Here is a 23,123-nt window from a genome sequence, read left to right as displayed (position 1 = left end):
CACTGTATTTGTGATTGCATGCAAGAAGAGTCCCTCACCTTTATAGTTCTTGCTTTCCTAAACTCAGGTATCAAATACTGGATTAATGAAATTACTTGCTGTTCAGATTCTCCCTATAAAATATAAAGCTTAATAGATTTATATTGCAGCTATCAACATATATTTATTTTCTAAAACTGCTCTTTTAAGCCACTTACAATATAGTCATAAGTCAAAATGATAAGCTTCAGCCAGGCATACTTGGGAGATAGAGGCAGTAGAATCTCTGAGTTCCAGGCCAGCTATGGCTACAGAAGACCCTGTCTCTCAAAAAGACAAAAAAGAAAAAGAAAAAAAGGAAATTATGTCTTATGTAGATGAGTTAAGGATTTTGAGGGTTTTGGGTTTTTTTTTTGTTTTGTTTTGTTTTGTTTTTTGGCTTTTTTTGTCTTTTTGAAGCAAGGTCTCTCTGTAGCCCCAGCTGTCCTGGAACTCACTATGTAGACCAGGTTGGCCTTGAACTCACAGACATCCTCCTGCCTCTGCCTCCCAAGTGCTGGGACTACAGGCGTGCACCACCATGCCTGGCTTGGATTTTGGGTTTTTATGCATAGACCTTCGGGGGCCTTTGGCTGGTGTTTTATTTTAACTTTTAAAACAATTATTGAGAATTTCATACATGCATATAAGGTGTTTTGATCAAATCCATTTGAGACAGGGTCTCACTGTGTAGCCTTGGTTGGCCTAGAACTCACTATGTAGACCAGGTTGGCCTCTATCTCACAGAGATCAGCCTACCTCTATCGCCCAAGTGCTGGGATTAAAGGCATGCACCACCACGCCTGGCATGTCTTGTTTTTTAAATGTATTCCAAATCACTTTGGGGTCGGGGGGGAGATTGACTGGAGAGATGGCTCAGCAGTTTAGAACATGGGCTGCTCTTGGAGATGACCTGAGTTCAATTCCTAGCACCCACATGGCCACTGTCTCTAACTCCAATTCTAGGGTATCCAGTGCCCTCTTCTGGCCTCCATGGGCATTGCACACACATGATGCACCTACAAACATGCAAGCAATACACTCATAATTAAATAAATAAACATTAATAATAAAAGCCATTTGGGGCACTGGGCTGTAGCTTAGTGGTCAACCACTTGTCCAATATGCAAGAGGCTTTAGGTGTCATCACTAGGACTGCCCCCAAAAATAATGGTAAGTGCCTGACATAAAACTGACTATTGTGTTTTTAAGTATACAGTGGCATTAGATGTACTTACATCATTGTGTAATCATTCATCTCTGGAACTTTTTGGTAGTAGTGGTAGTTTTTGCAACAGGGTTTAGTCTGTAGCCCTGACTGGCCTGGAACTGACAGCAGTCCTCCTGCCTCAGCCTCCCAAGTGCTAGAATAGTGCAGGAATCTGCTGCTATACTGGGTCTTTTAGAACTTTTTATTTTAATTTTTTTGTCTTTTTGAGACAGGGTCTCTCTGTAGCCCCAGCTGGCCTGGAACTCACTATGTTGACCAGGCTGCCCTGGATCTCACAAAAATCTACCTGCCTCTGCCTCCCAAGTGCTGGGACTACAGGTGTGCGCCACCACACCCAGCCCATTTTTTAGAACTTTAAAAATAGATTTGTGCCAGGTGTGGTGGCACATGCCTTTAATACCAGTGCTTGGGAGGCAGAGGCAGGTGGATCTCCTTGAGTTCAAGGCCAGCCTGGTCTACACAGTGAGTTCCAGGATAGCTGGGGCTACAGGGAGACCCTGTCTCAAAAAGACAAAAAAACAAAAAAAAACATTTTGTCATTTTGTGTGTTTGTGTGTGTGTGTATGTGTGTGTGTGTGTGTGAATGCAGGCACATGTGATAAAGCACAAAGGTGGACATCAGAGAACTACTTTCAGGAGTCACTTCTTCTACCATGAGTTCCAAGGATCAAATTCAAGTCATCAAGCTTGCTCAGCAAGCACTTTTACTCACTGAGCAATCTCTCTTAGGGGCCAGAACTTTGCTTTAATCGTCCCAAATTGAAACTTTATACCCTGTTAAATGAGAACTTCCATTTCCTTTCTTCACCCCTAGTAACCAATATTTTTCTGTCTATGAATTACTTAATTTCTGTGTTGACTGGCAAGTTGCCTTCCTTATTCCCATACTAGGAATGTGCTTATATTTGTCAGCCCTCCTATTAATCATGAACAGTTCCTTTTTCCTGATAACTGATACCAGTCACTTATTTGTTCGAAACCTTTTCTCACCACTCTATCTTAAATAGAACATTCCCACTGCATTCTGTCTTCCACTCTTTTGTTCGTTTGCTTGGTTGGTTTTGGTTGGTGGTGGTGGTGGTGGTTTGGGGAAGGTGTTTTAATTTTTGTTTTTGTTTGAGACAGGGTCTCCCTGAAGCACCAGCTGACCTGGAACTCACTGTGTAGACTAGGCTGACTTTAATCTCATAAAAATGGCCTGCTTCTGCCATCTGACTGCTGGGATTAAAGGTGTATACCATCACGCTGGGCCAGTCTTCCACTCTTAATAACATCTTTTATGTTTCCTTGCTTAATTTGTTCTTCACTAAAATACAAGCTTCAGGGGCTGGAGAGATGGCTCAGTGGTTAAGAACACTGGCTGTTCTTGCAGAAGATCTGGGTTCGAATCCCAGCACCCAAATGGCAGCTAATAACTGTCTGTAACTCTGGTCCCAGGGGATCCAACAGCCTCTTCTGACCTCCGTGGGCATTGCATGACACGGGTGCACTTACGCAATACACACATACACATAAAATAAAAATAATAAATAAAAAATTTTTAAAAATAAAATACAAGCTTCATAAGGCAATTTTTTTTTTATTTGTTACTGCTGAATCCTCTGGTCTTACTGTGTATATACTGGATATAAACTCTCTTTCTTTGTTGTTTTTTCTTTATTGTGGAACTGGAGAATCATCCATCCCAGGGCCTTGCATGTGCTAGGTAAGTGCTCTTCAGGGCCCAATCAGGAAGCCTGTGGACCTAGTGTATTTAGCAGTTGTGTAACATGTAGATCTGGATGGCAACTCTAATCAAACCAGAGCAGGCATTTATAAGACAATTGGAGAAATTTAAACAGTACTTGAGTATTAGATGATACAAAGGAATTAGTGTTGTTCTTTAATAACCTGAGTCAATCTCTGGCATCTACATGGTAGGAGAAGAGCACCAGCTCCCACAAGTTGGCCTCTGACCTCTACATGCACACCTTGGCATACACTTGCATACACTCACACGCTCACATACACATGCACACTCTTACACATATATGACACCACAAATAAACCATAAATCTATATGCAACTTATATTTTTGTTTATTTTTCTTTTTATGTGTATACTTGTTTTGCTTACATATATGTAAGTGCACCTGTGTCATGCAATGCCCATGGAGGCCAGAAGAAGGCATCGGATCCCCTAGAACTGGGACAGTTATTAGCTACCATGCAGGTGCTGGGAATCAAACCTGAGTCCTCTGCAAGAGCATCCAGTCCTCTTAACTGCTGAGTCATCTCTCTACTGTCTATATTTGTTTTTTCGTTTTCTTTTGTGTTTAAAGAGAAATCCTATGACAAATTTTCCACTCTGCATAGAGCACTATTCTTACAGCTGATTTTAGATGGGAAACCACAGCTTGTCACTGTATACTTGTATAATTGTATACTAGCCGTGGAATAGTAAGTCAGGCCAGGAAGGTATTTAATCCCAAGGCCCATTTTAATCTCTAGTCCTACCTGACACAGCTGGTTTCCAGGTCATGGCTAGGAATGTGTACTTACTTTCAAACTGGAAGTTGTTTGGCTCTGGTTGATATACTTAGCAGTAATGTCCCATCTGCTTTTTCTTGCAGAAATCCTTCAAAATTCTAGTCTACAGATACCTCTCTTTGCTTCCTTTTAGATATGTTGTTAATTCATTCCTGTTTTTATATTTCTCCTATCATTTTGATGTTTTTGGGTAAAGGAAGAAGTAAACTTTTGGACTAGGAATGTAGCTCAGTCAGTTGAGTGATTGCCTGGCATGAAGTCCTGGGTTTGATCACCAACACCATATAAACCATGTGTGGTAGTACATGCCTGTCGTCCCACACTGAGAAGGTGAGGACAAGAGGACATCTTCAGCTGCATATTGAGTTTGAAGCTAACTGGGGCTATATGAGACCCTGTCCGCTCCCCCCCCCCCCAAAAAAAAGAAACTTGTAGTCGCAGCCAATTGTCTGTCTGTGGTTTGTTTTGTTGAGACTGGGCTAACCTGGAACTCACTATGTAGTCCAGACTAACCTCAAACTAGTGGCAGTCCTCTTGCCTCAACCTCTCCCAAGTGCTGGGATTATAGGCATGAGCAGTCACACCCAGCTCTTACCCACTGTCTTGGGCCAGAAGCCTCTAATTACCTCCTTACACTAACTACCTCATACACTGCCCTTCATGATTGGATTTAACAAAAACATAGTTTGTAAATAAATCACTAAAATTATGTATTTATTATTTTGAGACAGGGTATCAGGCAGCACAGGCTGGCATCTCACTGGCCTTGAACTCTTCATTCTTTCTCCCCATTCAAAGTGCTAGGATTACAGGCATGTACCATCACGCCCCACTTTACTAATTCTTTTATTCATTCACTGAGCCTAGCTCCTAGTATATGTGAGATCCTCTGCTACTTTAAGTTACACAAGGAGAACAGAGCTGGGCATGGTTATGCATGCCTTTCATCCCAGTGTTTGGGAGGCAGAGTCATTTTGAGCCAGCTTGTGAGTTTGAGGCCAGCTTGGTTTACATAGCAACTTCTAGGCCAGCCAGGGCTACATAATGAGACCATGTCTGAAAAACAGAAAGGAAAGAGAAGAGAGGAGAGGAGAAAAGAAAACATACGCTTACTCTAGTAGTTACGGCATATATGGCATAAAGGAGGACTATTCATTAACTGTAGTCAAATACAGAAAATGAAAGGTATTATCAAGGGAAATAATAGGGTATTCTATAAGAACAATACAGAAAGGAGTGTTGACTGAGTACATAATGTGTGCTAATTACTATGTGAAAAAGTTTACAAGGATGATCTTATTTATATTTATTTTTATTTTATGTGTTTGAGTGTATTATGTGCGTGTATGTAAGTGCACCCATGTTGTAAAATGCCCACAGCTGTCAGATCCCCTGAGCTGGAGTTACAGTTATTAGCTGCCATTTGGGTGCTGAGAATTGAACCCAGGTCCTCTGTAGGAGCAGCCAGTGCTCTTAACCTCTGAGTCATCTCTCCAGCCCCAAGGATGATCTTATTTAGTCTTCAAAATAACTTATTTTAAGAGATAATAAATTTAGTATTAGGATGTCTTAGGAGAAGACCTGGGAAAAGTAACACTGCAAATAAGGACTGGATGAGTAAGAATGAGCTTGGCAAAGAATGGAAGGGGTATGTCAGACGAACTTACCTGTTCAAAAGCATAAGGATAATAAACAACGTCAGCATAGAGGGATGTCAGCTTTGAAAGCTTAGTGATCAAAAGAGAAGTGACAGAAAAAGGTGTCCTAACAGGGCAGTTTTTATGGGCCAGAACAAGATTAGACTTCATTCTAAAGGCTTCACGAAAATGTTGATGTAAGAGGGCATGGTCTGACTACTTTTCTAAGGGTCACTCTACTTTTTAGAGAAGAATTGAAAGTACAGAACTGTGGAAGTCTAAAGAGAGGATAGAGTTTGGCACTAGAACGGTTAGTGACAATAAGGGAAAAGGGCAAACACATTTGAGCTCCTGATTCTAGCCCTAAAGTATCCTGCTCACAGCTGGGTTGGATACAGAAGATATACATGAGAAGAATTCAAAAGAATTTCAACATTTCTTGCTTGAACATCAGCAAGGATGGGAATGCCAGCTAGTGAATGGTAAAATATATTTAGAAGCAGGAAGTTTGTGTTGCCTGTGAATTTGAAAATGGAAGTGGCCAATAGGTAGTTGAGAACCTAAAGTTCAAAAGGAGGGTCAGCCCAAGCATTGCAAATGTGGAATTACTGTCCTATCATTTATAATTACAGCTGTCTGATCAGGTAACTAGATAGAGTATAAGGAAGGATATAGCCCTCAGGAGTTCCCAGAGTTCCCACAGTTAGAGTTAGAGTCATAGAAACAGCTAGCAATGTAGACAGTGAAACAGCCAAGAGATAGAAGGGAGATCAGAAGACTTTGTTAGGGAACAGGAGACTGTTTCAAGAAGGAGAGGATGGTCATCCAGTACAAATGTTCATTTTAAGATGAGGGCTGTGGGACTGGGGAGATGGCTCAGAGGTTAAGAGTACTGGGGTTAAGAGTCTAGGGTTTGATTCCCAGCACCCACATGGCAGCAAACAACTGTCCTAACTCCAGTTCCAGGGGATTCGACACCCTCCTCTGACCTTTGTGGGCATTGCATGACATGGGTGCATTTCCATACATGCAGGCAATCCACTCATACATATAAAATAAAAATAATAAAAATTTAAGATGAGAGCTGTGTACTACAGTGTTTGAAAATTGCCATTAACAGAGTAATGGCATAACATCTATCCCTTTAGGCTGGGCTTGGTGGTGGATAATCCTAGTCCTTGGGAGGTAAGGGCTATGAACTCTGGACTAGCCTATCCCTAGTTCTTTTTTATTTTTTTATTTTATTTATTATTTATTTACTTTTTGGTCTTTTTGAGACAGGGTCTCCCTGTAGCCCCAGGTGGCCTGACCTGGAATTCACTATGTAGACCTGGCTGGCCTTGAACTCACAGAGATCTGCCTGCCTCCACCTCCCAATTCCTGGGATTAAAGGCGTGCGCCACCATGCCTGGCTCTGTCCCTATTTCAAGACCCCCCCACACACACACACAATAAAACTCTCCAGCTCATATTTCTCTCCACATATATATGTGAGTGGTTGCCCCCTCCCTTCCCCTTTCTTTGTATTCGCCTTTCATTCCATTTAGGCGTTCTCACCTATACTCTAATGAAACCACCTGAAAAGGTCACCAAGATCTGCCATCTTGTCAAGTCCACTTTCATTTCTCTGTCTTTTCCTGCTTAACCTTTCAGCAGTGTTTGAGTTCATTTGTCCTTGAAAGACTCTGCGCTTGACTTCTGTGATCTTGCTTTCTGCTAAGATTGCTTCTTACCATTAGGCTACTGCTATTTATAATTCAGTTTGGCAGATCTTTTGAATGAGTACGAATTCAGTTAGATCTGTCCTCTGTCAGACACCTCCAGTAATTCAGAATTAAAGCCATACTCATTGCTGTGGCTCATAGTGTCAGTTTTCTGACTCCTGCCCACCTCATTACAGCTTGTACTGCACTGGTCTTCATGATGATTCTTGAACCTGCCAAGTCCATGAGGGCTGTTATGCCTCGAAGTTCTTCATTCAAATGAATGAATTGTTCATTCCATTCATTCTTTGTATGGTTCACTTTCACTACTACTTAGTGTTCTCCTGGAGAACGGAGAGAGAGAAAACATGCTCCTCAGCCATTTCACTACTGCCTCCGTGCTTGTCTTTTTGTTGACAGATTCGCTGCCCTTGTTTGAAGTTACGTGTTTGTGAGCCATATCCTCTTTCCCTACAGAATGTCTTTCTATCTCTGGTCTGCCTGAGCAGTGCTTTTCCACTCTCATGTCCCAAGCAGTGCTTAGCATACAAATATTGCTCTGTGAGCATATTTTAAATGAATTCTGGTAAGAGGGTGAATCAGATGAAAGTGGAACTGTTTGTGTTGGATTTGGTAATGTACCTCTATGTGTATGTGTGCATGGGTGTGTTTGTCCCCGTGTGTGTCCTTGCTGAGCAGTTTCAGTAAAGCACTGACAGTAGGAATCAGAACAAATTATGGAGAACCTGGGGATAAGAAATTGAGAAAAAAAACTGATTGTTGTAAGAGATTAGGTAAGAAGAGAGACTGTTCTCTGGGCTGTCTTTGAGGTAACAGTAATGGACATAGTTCAGAGACTGCATGACAGGAGTGACCTTTACTTGAGAGAGACATCCTCTCAATGCAAAGAAATTCAGGCTGGTTATATAGTTTAAAATGTGGCATAGGAGTTAGAGTCCTGACCTGGTCAGCTGCATGAGCAGTGGGGCTAGGTACTGAGATAGGCCCTGTGGGATAGAAGGAAGGCTTTACTATCTATTCAAACTAGACTTTGTCATGGTCGGGGTCTTGCTACAAGGTAGCTGAGGGAGCAGCATGCAGAAAGATACAGAAGGAAATAGGAACCATGGCAGTTTTGTGATTCATGATACATAAGGATGTAATAGAGTCACCTTATTTTAATTAGGAGCCATATTCCCTATGCCAGGAAATCTCTTGGGTTTGTGATAGAAAAAAATCTTTTTTCTTCTCTCTCTTGCTTTCCTCTAGATGGAGCCCATTGAGACTGGGAAGGAGTATGTTAGCCCTGCGTTCCCAGTCTGCCATCACAATTGGATGTGTTTGTGCTTCTAAATATTTGAGCACTTTGACTACTTTTTGGTGCTAAGTATTGTTTTAAGCTCAAATGATAAAGCAATGAAAGGGTAAATTTTATTCCAATGCGAGGAGTCACAGAGTAATAAATGTGTGATATCTCAGAGATGAGTTAGGCTCCACCTCATCCCCTACCCAGTAGTCCTGAGGTATCAGGAGGAAGTGCTCTTTTTCTCATGTGCTCTAGCACATATATTTGCTCTTTTATATGCACCCCCACACCCCACTCCTGTCTGTCATTTTGATTTCCTGCTCTATGTCTGTGTTTTATACATCTACCATCTGTAGATTGAATGAGCCCTTCTCCCCTCATCAGCATGTCTAACTGAGCTTCCAACTGACTGACCTGTTCCAACTGTTATGACCTGTTCTTTTCTGTTTCAGATGAGACACCAATTATCGCAGTGATGGTGGCCCTGTCCTCTCTGCTAGTGATCGTATTTATTATCATTGTTCTGTACATGTTAAGGTTAGTATGTTAATGTTTCTACATTCACTTCAGCTGTTCTAATACCCCAGTGTCTCAGCAAGCCCACACAATCCAGAAGACAGTAGACTAAGGACAGTGAATAGGGTAAAGGGGCAATGACCTGTGATAGTGCTAAGATTAAATTACTACTGTCTACTACCTAGACATGGTTTCTAAACTACAGGCTTCCTTAAGACCTAGCTTCTCCAAGCCTTTTGCTTTATCTGTCCAAACCCAGTCTCCTAATTCTAGTTCAATTTAAAACCCAGAATAGAATAGTGGTTTGGAAGTTGGGAGCTTCCATACCATCTTTTGGTGACAGGTTGTTTCAAGGTCTTCAGCTCTTGTCCTATTGAAGCAACCCCCTAAAAGGGCCCTGGTGAGATTCTATGTGTAACGGAAGCTGACTTTATTTCTAGTTGAGTCTTTGTCCCCAAAACTCTCTGGTATTCCTTGCCCTTAAGTGCTAGACTGAGCCATAGGGATTAAAGTGTTCATCTTCCTGACGTCTAGAAGCCTCTGGATATTACCTCCTCAAACAATGACCAGATGCAGGGAGGGGAATCCAAAGAAAAAAGAACAAGGCACATTTTTTTCTCTTCCTGCTGAAGCTACTGCCCTTACTACCTGGGTTTAACTTTGCCTTATCCTTGACCTGGCCTTCTCTGTGCCCCCTTTGTTCTTATGCAAGAATTAAGGGAGAAAGGCCTGTGTGCCCCCAACAATTGAGCATGTGCCTCCATTAGACCTGTGATCTGTGCGCATGCATGCTAAAGCTTTAGCCTCTTGCCTTGGCTCCCAGGCTTCATGGGGAAACACCAGGATTTTTATTTTATAAAAGATCTTACTATCCCATCCCATCTCACCTATCCTATCACCCTCACCCCACTGCGACCACCACTATATTATGGTTACCCTTTCTCCATATGGTATGGCTGTGCTCTCAAGTGTGTTCTGGAACTGAGCTGCATACTGAAACCATACAGGCTAGAATAGGGTGTTTCCTAAGTTGTATCCTAGGGTGCCAAGAGTAACAGCAAGACCAGCCAAAGATACTTAGTCACCACACGGTGGAGCTGCCTCAGATGTGACTGACCTATGTCTCTTTTTTTAAAAGTCTTCTTATTTAACAAGAGATTTAGAAAGGCAGAGTCAGTAACAGGCATATAAAGAATGATTGGACTCTGTCCCTAGTTTTTCATTATAGATATTTTCTCTTTAGGTTTAAGAAATATAAGCAAGCTGGGAGCCATTCCAATTCTTTCCGCTTATCAAATGGCCGCACTGAGGATGTGGGTAAGACATGGAGAAGAAAACCAAGAAATTAGAATTTTCCCCATCCTTTTTCTTTTCCTTTTTTTTCATTTGTTCATGTGTGCACACATGTGCTAACAGCATATGCGTGGAGGCCAGAGATCAACTTGCAGCAGTTGGTTCTCTGTTTCTACCATGTGGGTTCTGGGGATTCAATCGTGGTCATCAAGGTTGGTAGCAAACACTTTTATCTGCTGAGCCGTCTCCCTGGCCCCTTCCCCTATCATGTCAAAGGAATGAGACTATTAGTCTCCACAAAAGGGCACCTGACTGACCTTCCCCGTTGTACCTTGCAGAGCCCCAAAGTGTGCCACTTCTGGCCAGATCCCCAAGCACCAACAGGAAATACCCACCCCTGCCTGTGGACAAGCTAGAAGAAGAGATTAATCGAAGAATGGCTGATGACAATAAGCTCTTCAGAGAGGAATTCAACGTGAGTTCTTTGTTGTCAGCAAAGAGTAAGGGAGATTTAAGGTCTGGCCTTTTGAGTCCTAGATACAAAACAGGTTTCTAATAGCTAATTTATTTTATTTTATTGCCAAGTTCATCTTAATCCTTTCCTGTGTAATCATGGAGAGAAAGTAAAAAAGGCAATTATTTCAGCCTCCCTCATCTAACCATCTATCCATTAATGATTAATGCATTCATCATCACATCTATTACTTCATTTAATACTTATAAGCATCTTATGTGTGCCAAGTAATATTCATGATGTCATGAATATAATAAGGAACAAAAATAAATCCAGCCCCTGATTTCAAAGAATTCTCTTCCCACTAGGGAAATGCTACTAACAAGAACAAAACTAACTATAAATTCAAACAGCAATTCAAAACATGAAGGACAGTCATAGAGTCTATAGTACGGATCCAGAGTGTCTATAGCAGATAATAGGAGTATATCGATGTAGAAAGTGGAGATTATAATAGACTTCAGAGTATTGAGATTTGCATTATTCATTAATATTCAACCTGAATAAGTATAAGCCACCAGTTGATAATCTTGGGTCAAAATTGCTTCCTTGCTAAGGATGTAGCTCATGGTTACCTAGCATGTAAAAAACAAGTGGCGGGGGCAGAGGGTGACTTTAGCCAAGCCTAGTGGTACAACCTTATTATCCCAGCTACTTCAGAAGCTGAAGTAGGAGGATCATAAATTCAAGGCCAGTCTGGACAACTTAGTAAGATTCTCAGTGGATGGATGGATGGATGGATGGATGGTGGATGGATGGTGGTTGGATGGATGGATGATGGATGGATGGATGGTGGATGGATGATGGATGGTGGATGGATGGATGGATGACGGATGGTGGATGATGGATGGATGGATGGATGGACGGATGGATGGACAAATGGATGGATGGTGGATGGGTGGATGGATGGATTGATGGATGGTGGACGGATGGATGGACAGATGGACGGATGGATGGGATGGATGGATGGTGGATGGATGGATGGATGGATGGTGGATGGATGGTGGTTGGATGGATGGATGATGGATGGTAGATGGATGGTGGATGGATGATGGATGGTGGATGGATGGATGGATGACGGATGGTGGATGATGGATGGATGGATGGATGGACGGATGGATGGACAAATGGATGGATGGTGGATGGGTGGATGGATGGATTGATGGATGGTGGACGGATGGATGGACAGATGGACGGATGGATGGACGAATGGATGGATGGATGGATGGATGGATGGATGGTGGATGGATGATGGATGAATGGTGGAGATATGTAGCTCAGTATTTGACTACAACTTTCTTGGAAAATGAAGAACAGTAAGGAAAGGGAAGTGAGGAACATCTCAGGCACTAGAAATAGCAGGACAGCCTGTCAAAAAGAATGAGGAAAAGGCACATTCACAGAACTTGAAGGGCTGTGCGGCCAGAGAGCCGTGTTTATAGTTCTTTCCTCCAAACTGAAATATTCTCTCTTGAAGAAAGGAGGCGAGATTGACTCAGGAAGTAAACAAGTCTCGGAAAGCTCCCTGAGGAGGGGAGACTGATCCAGCCCAGCTGCTTGTACTCCTGTAGGGAGCTCTAGGGATGCTGCCTTCCGAAGTGATCACTCGTGCTGCTGTTGGCTTTTCAGTAATACGGTTGCTTTTGAGTCATTCATACCCCTATTAAGTAACCCCGGTAAACACACTGGTTCACTAAGCTAGGCTTGGGTGGAATATTTTCTTTGGTCTGTCTTTGATGAACAAACAGTTATTCATGTTTTTTTATGTGTCCCTAAGAAAAGTCTTACATTAAGTAATAGTTGGAGGCAAAATTGATTATAAAGCTAGGCTAGACCATTTGTCTCAGAGATGGCTGCACGAGAAATGGAAAGCCACGAACTAACCAAATTCATACTTTGAAAAGATGATTCTGAACCAAGTGTGGTGGCATATGACTTTAATCCCAGCACTCAAGAGGCAGAGGCAGGCAGATCTCTGTGAGTTCAAGGCCAGCCTGGTCTACATAGCGAGTTCCAGGCCAGGTGGGGCTACAGGTAAAGGATGGAGACTTCCCATACCACATGTCCTGTCTTAAAGCAATCATAAATGAGGGAGAAATGGAGTTATTGCAGTTTACTAGTACTAATCCGGATTATTTCTGGTCAAAGCAGAAACTTCAAAAATATAAAGGAAAAGGAATTGGAGAGATGCTCAGTCAGTAAAATATTAGCTATAAGGACCTGAATTGGAATCCTCAGCACCCATATAAAAAGCTGGATACATTGACATGCTCCTTTAGTGTCAGAGCTAGAGACAGAAAATTGGTACTCACTGGCTGGCTAGCCTAGTCAAATCGGTGAGCCACGGGTTCAGTGAAAAACCCTGTCTCGCAAATAGGTGGAGAGTAGTTGAGGAAAACACCCATTGTCAGCCTCTGGCCTACACATTCATACCTGTCCCACCACTGAAGGACTTAGGGTCAGATTTGTATCTGGCTTCAATATTGAGAAGAGGTAGAAGGGAGGAGAGATTTGAAGCCTAAAATCATTTACCAGGCAAGAGTTAACCGAAGAGATTAGACCTTTAGACCTTTATTTTGTTTTAAACTATTGAAAAAAAGAACACCATTTAATACTCCTTATTGATTGAAAACATATACCACATCCCACAAGATAGTACCTTAAGCTTCAGCCCCACTACTGGGTCCTTAGTAGGCATTGTACTATTTTATAATCTGTAGTACCAACTGCTTCTGGATATGGTGTATGTGATCCTGTTGGCATACTGTTTTGTGAGATAAAGTCTTTTTGGAAATAATTTTTCTTGAGATCCCACGATAAAACATTCTGGTAAATCCTGGAGAGAAGTGGTATTCTTTGAGGCATGATAGATCCATTAAGATAGATATTGGAATGATGGCCATTGGCTGCCGTGTTCATGAGCTCATCAGACCAGCCCTGCAATAGCAAGAGAAAGAATGTAGCAGTGAACGCTGTTTGGTGAGCATTCGTGTGGAGCATAAATGTTTCTTCTTTGTTCCTGTTATCCACTACCCAGGGATCAGTTTAGAGCCTGATCTCCAGTGAAATAGTGTGACAACTTGCTTGAAGTTCTGTTCACTGGGAGGATTTCTCTTTAGACTCATTCAGAGCCATCGCGTAAGTACGTAACTCTGTAGCAGTCTACCTCCATCCAACATGGGCCAGCATATCACACAGGGCCATTTGTATATCAGACGGAACGTTTTTTTTTTCCTTCGTCAGCTGCTGACATCAGCAGGAAGTCATTAATGTCTTTTGAAGGAGTATGACCTGGGTCTGGTGTTCTGTACACATCACTTCCATCTGTGGTGGAATTCTCCTGGGGTATATCCAAATTTGTAGCTTTCCAGTTCACATAAGAACTCATTTATGGAGTTGGAGCTATTTGGATATCTTGTATCCTGTGATCAAGTGAACAGTCTCCACTCTCAAGCTTAGTTTTAAGATGTTCTTGCTGGCAGGATCATGTGCTTCTCCTCTTACCATGAAGGTTTTCATTATAACTGTCACATTCAGCTTTCTTTTGGACGCTTTAGAGAGCCACAAAATCTACTGGAGCCAATTTCTCCTCAGTCTTGATCAGCTGGAGAATTCTCTTTTCTGATCACTCAGTAAATAGATAAAGAAGGTTACCGGCATATACTATATTCTTTCTCCAAAATTCAAAGTAGCTCAGCAAGAATTTTTCCTTCTTACTGGGGAAAAGATGATGGGGCAAGGAGCAGACATTGATCTTCATGTTGAAAGAGCCTAACATGCTAGGGAACCTTGGCCTTCAGAAAATTTGATTTAAGTGAAAAGCCAGTTACGGTTTTGTTGGCTTTTGTTGGATTTTGTTTTGTTTCAGTTTTGGGGTCTTTGAGTTTCTCTCTCTCTCTCTCTCTCTCTCTCTCTCTCTCTCTCTCTCTCTCTGTGTGTGTGTGTGTGTGTGTGTGTGTGTGTGTGTGTGTGTTGGTGGCAGTGGCAGTTTTTGGTTTTAGATTTTTTGAGACAGGGTCTCAATATGTAGCCCTGGCTGAACTGGAACACACTATGTAGACCAGGGTGGCCTTGAACTCGCAGAGATCCACCTGCCTCTGCCTCCCAAGGGTTAAAGGCATGCACCACCACTTGGTTTTGGTTTTATGTCTAGTGTGTATATCTAAGATATACAACTTTCTGTCCTTCAGGTTCTATTAGCTTGACATCATTAGCATGGATGTTAGGTTAATATCCGTGAATCTACAAGACAAAATTCTGGTAAACTTGATCACAGCACTGGTACATCAGGATTATTTATCACTGAAGCAGCTCTTTTCATGAGAAAGAAAAACAGCTTCCAGTTATCTGCAACTTTAAAAGAACCTATACTTGCCCATTAATACAGAGATTCTAGGTACTAAGGGTTCTGTGTTAGATCTGTTGCCAGTAAAGCCAACTATAAGTCTGCAGCTTCAGCTAATAATTGATTCAGTTTACCATGATCCACTATAGACTTGACTTACTGTCTTATTGCCTCAGCTTCCTGAGGGCTAGAAGAGCTGCAAGTGCTAGGGTTATAGACATTTCACCACACCCAACTTCCATGGTTTCCCTGTAGCCCCCAGCTGGCCTGGAACTCATAGAGATTGGCCTGCTTCTGCTGGGATTAAAGGCATGCACCACCATGCCCGGTTCCATGGACTTTCTTAAAAACCTTTATATCCTTTATGTTAGTCTGGTTTCTCTCTCTCGCTTGCGTTTTCACTCTCTCTCTCCCTCTCCCTCTCTCCCTCTCCGTCTTCTTCTCCCTCTCCCTCTCTCCCCCCCTTCCCTGTCTCTCCCTTTCTCTCCCCCTCTCCCTCTTTCCCCTCCCCTCCCTTTTCCTCTCCTCTCCTCTCCTTTCTCTCTTCCCTTCTCCCCCATTTTATATTTCCCAGACTAGCCTCAAACTCTTGATATCTAGAAGTCTTCCTACCTTAGCCTCCCAAGTACCTGGGGTTATAGGCATGCACCACTGTAGCCAGATATTCTATAAGCTTTTAAATCTTCTGTAGCATGTAAGATCTCTGTTTATCTAGTGATTTGGTCTTTGGTGAAGATAGTTCATTGCTCCAGGAACTTGCATTTGCTTTTTCTATAACAGCCTTTACTAGGTTAGAAAATTAGTGTGGGTGTTTTGCTGCTTAATAGATACCCCCTAATGTGAGGCCAATTCCCCTTCACCTGGCCTCCTAGGTATTTGCATTGTGATAGTCTATGTTCCCAGAAATTAGATCAAGGCCAGAGACCACTGAACCCTAAAAGATATGTTTCCTTTTGCCCAGTGCATAATTCCCATAGGATATGTGATATGGATTCTTTAGCTGAGGAGAGAGGGTCATCATGGGGTATGAATGTTGATGTCCATAGTCAGGACTCTTCACAAGTGCCTGACCTCCCTTTAATTAAAGCAATAAAATAACCCAAGTGTCAGTGCCAAATGAGAAGGGGCCTTTCTCTAATAGGATAGTCTAATAGGTCCCCTGAACTACTTGTGCTAGATGCCTCCCATTTCCATATCATTCAGAAAGATCCCACTGTTTTCCTCACTACTGTTTATCCTACACCAAGGACCGTGCTAAAGATCCTACTGACTGGGGAGGTAGCTCAGTCAATAAAATGTTTGAGGACCTAAGTTCAATCCCCAGAACCAACACGAAGAAGCCCAGAACACTTGTGACCCCAGTGCTGAGAAAGTGGAGACAGTTGAATCCCTGAAACTGTCTAACCAGCAAGTCTCAAAAAAACAAAGTGGACAGCTTCTGAAGAATGACACCCAATGGTGTCCTGTAGCATGCATACATGTGAATGTACACACAAAAACATATCAAGAAGTCAGCTAAATTGGGTCAAGGGACAGGGGGTAAAAAAAAAAAGAAACCTAGAGCTATCTATTAGATACCACAGAGTTGGCAAAATCAAAAAATGAGTTGGAGTACGAAGCCATGGGTAGAACAGGCTCTGCCCTGGGTTCTGGGGCCCTCCTGGGAAAGCCTCTGCTTCTTCCGAGTTCTCAAAGTCCTAGGAAAGAGAACCCAGCCTCATTTGTTCAGGTGTCACTGCTTGGACCAGTCAGCCCAGGGAGGGAAGAAGAGCAAACATACCAATCTGTGTCTGCTATCATAGAATAATATTTTTATAATGATTAGGTATAGAAGGCATGCGGATCCATAAACCAGGATGGGAAAGATTAAAATATTAAAAAGATTAATATGTTAAAATGTTTAAAAAACAAAAAACTTCTGATAAATTATGTCCTTTAAAAAGAGGCTAAATAATCTACTGGAAAATTGTCAGTTCACAGAAAAGAAAAATACAAGTGGTCTGTAAAGTTGAAAAAAAGATTTAACTATTTTTTGGAAATAGAAGTACTTATAAAACTATGTATTATTTTGTGTGTGTATTTAGAAAGATTAATATCAAGTACAGGCAAAAGGGAATTGGCAGCTGGGGACATTTAAATTGGCATAGCATTGGGAGAATGATTTAGTAATGTCAGCCAAAACTTAAATGCTTGTGCTATTTTGTCTACCTTTTAATACTGCAGAGCAACAGAACAACCTTCATGGGAGGAAACATATTTGTAAAAGGTGTTTGGTGCTATGTTTTTTACAATAGCAAATAAGGGGGCTTTTTATGTTTGTTTTTATTTATTTGGTTTTTTTTTGTTTTTGTTTTTGAGTATCAGGTCAACAAGATAGCTAAGCAGGTAGAGGTGCTTACCACCAAGCCTGATAACCTGAGTTTGAGCCCTGATACCTACATGATGGAAAGAGAGAACCAGCTCCCCTCAAGTTGACCCTCTGACCTCCACATTCTTGCATGACACAAGAGTGCCCATAAACACATGCACTTGCACACACGCACACTTAGTAGTATCTGCCAAGTAGCTGACTGGCTTGCTGATAAATATATTGGCATAGCAAGGTATATTAGTGTTGGGGGTTTTTGTTTTTTTGAGAGGAGAGTTGTTTTTTTTTTTTCTTGACAGAGTCTCCTTGGTGCCACCGTTGTAGAACTCACTATATAGACCAGGCTGGCCTTGATCTCACAGAGCTTTGCCTGCCTCTGCCTCCTGAGGGAGGGATTAAAGGCGAGCACCACCACATTTGCACAAGGTATATTATGTGAGGAAGCATATCTCAAATAAATATGGATGTTAAAAATCCCGGCTTTTTGTAAAAAAAAAAAGCTTATGAATACCTCTGTACATATTATTCTCGAGCATGTTAATGCAAGTCTAAGAGAAACTGAACTGTTAACAGTTTGTTCCTATGAGGGGTATGAAAAATAGAATTATGACAGAGAGCTTCCACTTTCTACTAAGTAACTAGCCTTTTATAATAAAGCATATTCTTCTTTTTTTTTTTTTTTGTCTTTTTGAGACAAGGTCTCCCTGTAGCCCTAGCTGTCCTGGAACTCACCATGTAGACCAGGCTGGCCTTGAACTCACAGAGATCCACCTGCCTCTGCCATCTGAGTGCTGGGATTAAAGGCATGCACCACCATGCCTGGTGCATATTCTTCTTTTAAAAATGAGTAGTTGTGGGGCTGGAGAGATGGCTCAGCGGCTAAGAACACTGGTTGTTCTTGCAGAAGACCCAAGTTCAAATCCCAGAACCTACATGGCAGCTAACAACTGTCTGTAACTCCTGGAACTGGAGATCCGACAGCCTCTTCTGTCCTCCATGGGCATTTCATGACACAGGGGCGCTGACCTACATGCAGGCAATACACACATACACATAAAATAAAAATAAAAGAGCCGGGCATGGTGGCACACGCCTTTAATCCCAGCACTCAGGAGGCAGAGGCAAGTGGATCTCTGTGAGTTCAAGGTCTATATAGTTAGTTCCAGGACAGCTGGGGCTATAGGGAGACCCCCTTGTCTCAAAAGACCAAAAAAAAAAAAAAAAAAAAAAAAAGTAGTTGTAAGCTGGGCGTGGTTGCGCATGCCTTTAATTCCAGGACCCAGGAGGCAAAGGCTGATGGATATCTGTTAGTTGGAGGCCAACCTGATCTCCCTAGCGAATCCAGGCCAGCTTGTGGCTACAGAGAGACCCTGTGTCAAAAAGACCAAAAAAAAAAAAAAGAGTAGTTACTGTTTTTAGTCCAAGAAGTAAAGCTAATGGGCTATAGCTTGCTTCTGTGAATGATGTACTACATCTAAAATTAAGGACTTGCTTTTAAACTATGCCAGGTGGGTGCTGGAGAGATGGCGCAGCAGTTGAGAGCACTGGCTGCTCTCACAGAGGACCTGGGTTCTAGTCCCAGCACCCACATGGGAGCTAACAATTGTCCAGACCTCTTCTGACCTCCATGTGCATTGTGATAGGTAAAAAGTTGGCGGAGAACGAGCAAATGGATGATGAGGCACCGAGGCACAGCTAAAACTCCATCAAAATAGGGTTTATTAGCAAAGGAACACATGGGACAGATTCCCTTCCAGGCAGGGAAAATGTCTGCCTGAGTCTTGAGCTGGGGTCTTTTTAAAAGGGAGGCTTCTGCTTCCTGCAGAAGGCGGGAAGATGTATTTTTTTTATTTTTTAAAGTTGGGTGTGTGGGAGGGAGTGAGAGAGCAGGACTGTTAAAATCTGTCCTCTTTGGAGATCAAAGGGGAAGCCTGCTGTGTTGGCCAAACAGTGGAGAAAAGTCTGCTTCTCTTGACTTCAAAGACCAAGGTGCTTATCAGCTAGGTTCCCTTTTCTCAGGAGCATGAGAAGTCCTTGAGATCCTGTTGGTGAGGAGGCAGGGCTATCTGAACCTTAACACATTGCACTTATATACATGCAGGCGAAGCACTTGTATACATTAAAAAAAAATTTTAGTCAAAAAAAAAAAAAAAAAACATTTAAACTATGCCAGGAAGCCTGTGGTCAGATAGCTGTGAAAAGGGATATCACCAAATGGGTTATTCCTGAAAGATACTGACCCTCAGAGTAACTACCTGAGGAACAATAAGTATAGGACTTGACAGCTGTTTTCATATATTTCACAGACCGAGAGAGATTGTGTAGCATTTCTGTGAGTTCTAGGTGGCATTGGAAGTTCCAGGCTGGATCTTTCGTCTAGGTTACATGCTGGAACTTCTTATTCACCAGCATTTGTTGTAGGAAAAAAAATTGAATTTGTGTAATCAGAAACACTTCAGAAAGCCACTTCCATGATTTCCTAAAACATGCCTAAGGGTTAAAGGGAGAAAGAAGTAAAGGAAAAAAAAGATAAAATTTGGTCATTCCTGAGAAAGAAATTGGATAAAGAAGAGAAAAAGACAGCGCCAATGAGCTAGCCAACATTTTGTATGGTAAGCTTGGTCCTTCATCAGGACTCCCTATTTTTAGTAATATCGTTTAATCTTTAGATTACAAGGTAAAGAAGACATGTATATGTCTTGTGATGGAACCGAGGGGACATATCAGTTAAGAGTAGAGGACCCAACTACCTCAAGGAGTTGTCTCCAAATAAATCAGAGCCACAGTCCTATGGAAATTAGCAAGAATTGTTGCAAGTGTTTGGGTGTTCAACATGGCTGCACTCTGGAAGGGGTATAGAGAAGGCACTAGCCATCATCTGGGCTTATACCACTTAGTGCAGGGGAAATGCAAAAGAAATTATCTGTTTTGTTAAGTATAACTGTTCTAAACTACCTTGAAGGGCATTCCATCACTACAGAATGTTTAGGTACTGGTGACTGTTAGGCAAGAGTATTTAAAAGGGGAATCAAACTTAAAAGTGAATAGAGATTCAGTAACTTCTGGAGAGCCCTAGGAGAACAAAGAAGCAAGAAAGGATTACAGCACTGGAGATAAAATAGGAATTTTCACTAAGAATATTGTCTTTAGAAAATTTCAAACTCAGATAAATTATCAAATACAAAAGTAGCATAAAAATTAATACATTTCTGGCCAGGCATGGTGGTTTATACCTTTAATCCCAGCACTCTGGAGGCAGAGACAAGCAGATCTCTGTGAGATTGAGGCCAGCCTGGTCTCATAGTGAGTTTCAGGCCAGTTAGGGCTACAGGGAGACCCTGTCTCAAAAACAAACAAAAAAATTAATACATTTTTGTATGTAGGCCTCAAAAAATCCATTATCTAAAAATATACCTTTTATATTAGTATCCAAAATGTAAAGTACCTAAGAATAAATTTTACAAAATCGTCAGAGGAAATTATAAAAAATATTTGAGCATATTAAAAGGAAAACAGCTTAATTTAGTGATGAGATATAATCAATGAATTAGAAAGCTCAATATTATAAAGATGTCAATTCTCCCCACACTGGTGCATAGATTCAATGCAATTCCAATAAAAATCCCAACAGGTTTTATGTGGAACTTGACAAGCTGATTCTAAAATTTTTATGGAGGAGCAAAGATCCAAGACTAGACAAGACATTCCCGAAGAAGAAGAACAAGGTGAGGAGAACTGCCTTACCAGATATAATGAGTTCTTATAAAATTTAGTAATTAAGACAGTTTTTTTTATTGTCACTGGAGTAGATAGATTGACTAGGGGGGTAGAATAGCCCAGGAGCAGGTCCTTTGTATAAATTGAAACCTATTTATCACAGAAATGCTGTTGGTTTTTGGTTGGGGATAGAGTGGCCTGTACAATAAATAGTACTGGGACAATTGGGCAACCCTATGGGAGCAAATGAAATGGAATGTCTGTCTCATACAAGACACAAATATCACTGTTTGCTCTAAACAAAGTTTAAAGGACAGGACTATAAAATATAAAGATGATAATTGGAAAATAATACCTATGACCTCACAGTAGGAAAGGATTTCTTAAGCTTGAAAATGTTGGCATAGGGAATGATTGATTAATTTGACTACATGAGATGCAAAACTTCTGTACGTAAGTAAACACCATAAAAGAAAATGAAGAAGTAGACTGAAAATTTAGTAAAAGATACTTTGGAACACAGCTGATTTAAAAAAATAAATAAGAATCCAAAATATATATAAAGAACTAAATAAGAGCCCGGTGTGGTACACGCCTTTAATCCCAGCACTGGGGAGGCAGAGGCAGGTGGATATCTGTGAGTTCAAAGCCAGCCTGGTCTACATAGTGAGTTCCAGGTCAGCTGGGGCTACAGGGAGACCCTTTGTCAAAAAAAAAAAAAAAAAAAAATAGACAAAAACAAAAAAAAAAAAAAAAAAACACGAAAAAAAAAAAAAAAAAAAAAAAAAAAAAAAAAAAAAAAAAAAAAACACGGAAAAAAAAAAAAGAATAAAATAAGCAATCCAGTAAAAGAATGGAGAAAAAAAACTGGACCAGGTATTTCTTGAAGAGGAAACTCTTTCGACCAGTAAACTGAAAAAAATGAACCCCATTAGTAATTGTAGAGATGTAAGTTAAGACTATATTTAATGCATTTAAAGTATGACAGTAGCAAATATAAATAAAGATGCAGAACTGGAACCCTTTTCATTACAGATGGTAGTATAAAGTGGCACAATCACATTAAAAAACAACCTGGGCCAGGCGTGGTGGTGTACACCTTTAATCCCAGCGCTCAGGGGGCAGAGGCAAGCCTGATCCATAGCAAGTTCCAGGCCAGCTGGGGCTATAGGGAGACCCTGTCTCAAAAAAGATGAAGGGAGGGAGGGGAAAAGGAAGGAAGGAAGAGGAAAGGAGGGAAGGAGGAATAGGGAGACCCTGTCTTACAAAAGATGGATGGAAGGAAGGGAGGAAGGAAAGAAGGGGGAGGGAGGGAGGGAGGAAAGAGAAAGAAACGAAAAGGAAGGAAAGAAAAAAACAGTCTGACCTTGTATGAAAGGATAAAGATGCTCATAAAATTTTTATGTATGTGCTTAAGAGATAGTAGTAGAATGGAAAAATAGTTTGATATGGTCTCAGAATGGAGCATTATACAAGAAAGAGAACAAAATGCCAGGGCTAGAGAAATGGCCCAACAGGCGTATACTACTTTTCCAGAGGACCTGAGCTCAAGTCCCAGCACTCACATTGGGCAACTCACAACCACTTGTAACTGTAGTTCCAGTGGATCATCCAGTGCCCTCTTCTGGCCTCTGCATGCACCTGCATACACATAGTATACACCAGACATAAATAAAAATAAATTTTTTTGACAAAAGGAAGAAAATCCAAAGCAAAATAATACATATTATCCCTTAAAGAGAGCAAATATCAGTTATAAACAACCTGAAAGACTCTTGAGAACATGTTGAGCCATAAGCAAGTTACTGCTTTATTATGTTTACATTTTCATCACAAAATACACTAAGCAATAATTATAAGGATGCAAAATATATGGGATAGGGGGCTGGAGAGATGGCTCAGCAGTTAAGAGCACTGACTGCTCTTGCAGAGGACCTGGGTTCGATT

At 41.4% G+C, this 23,123-nt stretch overlaps 1 protein-coding gene across 5 annotated transcripts in view; it reads left to right on the top strand.

The window, feature by feature from the left end:
- Positions 1-23,123, top strand: part of Ptpra (protein tyrosine phosphatase receptor type A) — a 163,351-nt gene that overhangs the window by 92,464 nt on the left and 47,764 nt on the right. For all 5 annotated transcript variants that reach the window (XM_008854484.2, XM_008854482.3, XM_008854481.3 and 2 more), the window contains 3 exons: positions 8,876-8,960; positions 10,183-10,256; positions 10,571-10,707. In XM_008854484.2, coding sequence (XP_008852706.1) covers positions 8,876-8,960; positions 10,183-10,256; positions 10,571-10,707 — 296 coding nt within the window. The remainder of the gene's footprint in view (positions 1-8,875; positions 8,961-10,182; positions 10,257-10,570; positions 10,708-23,123) is intronic.

This window comes from Nannospalax galili, unplaced genomic scaffold (assembly GCF_000622305.1).
Source record: "Nannospalax galili isolate Female #2095 unplaced genomic scaffold, S.galili_v1.0 scaffold707, whole genome shotgun sequence".
In the NCBI taxonomy this organism is placed as follows: Eukaryota; Metazoa; Chordata; class Mammalia; order Rodentia; family Spalacidae; genus Nannospalax; species Nannospalax galili.
Note: the sequence above shows the minus strand (reverse complement) of the source record. Positions and strands in the feature narration are given on the sequence as shown.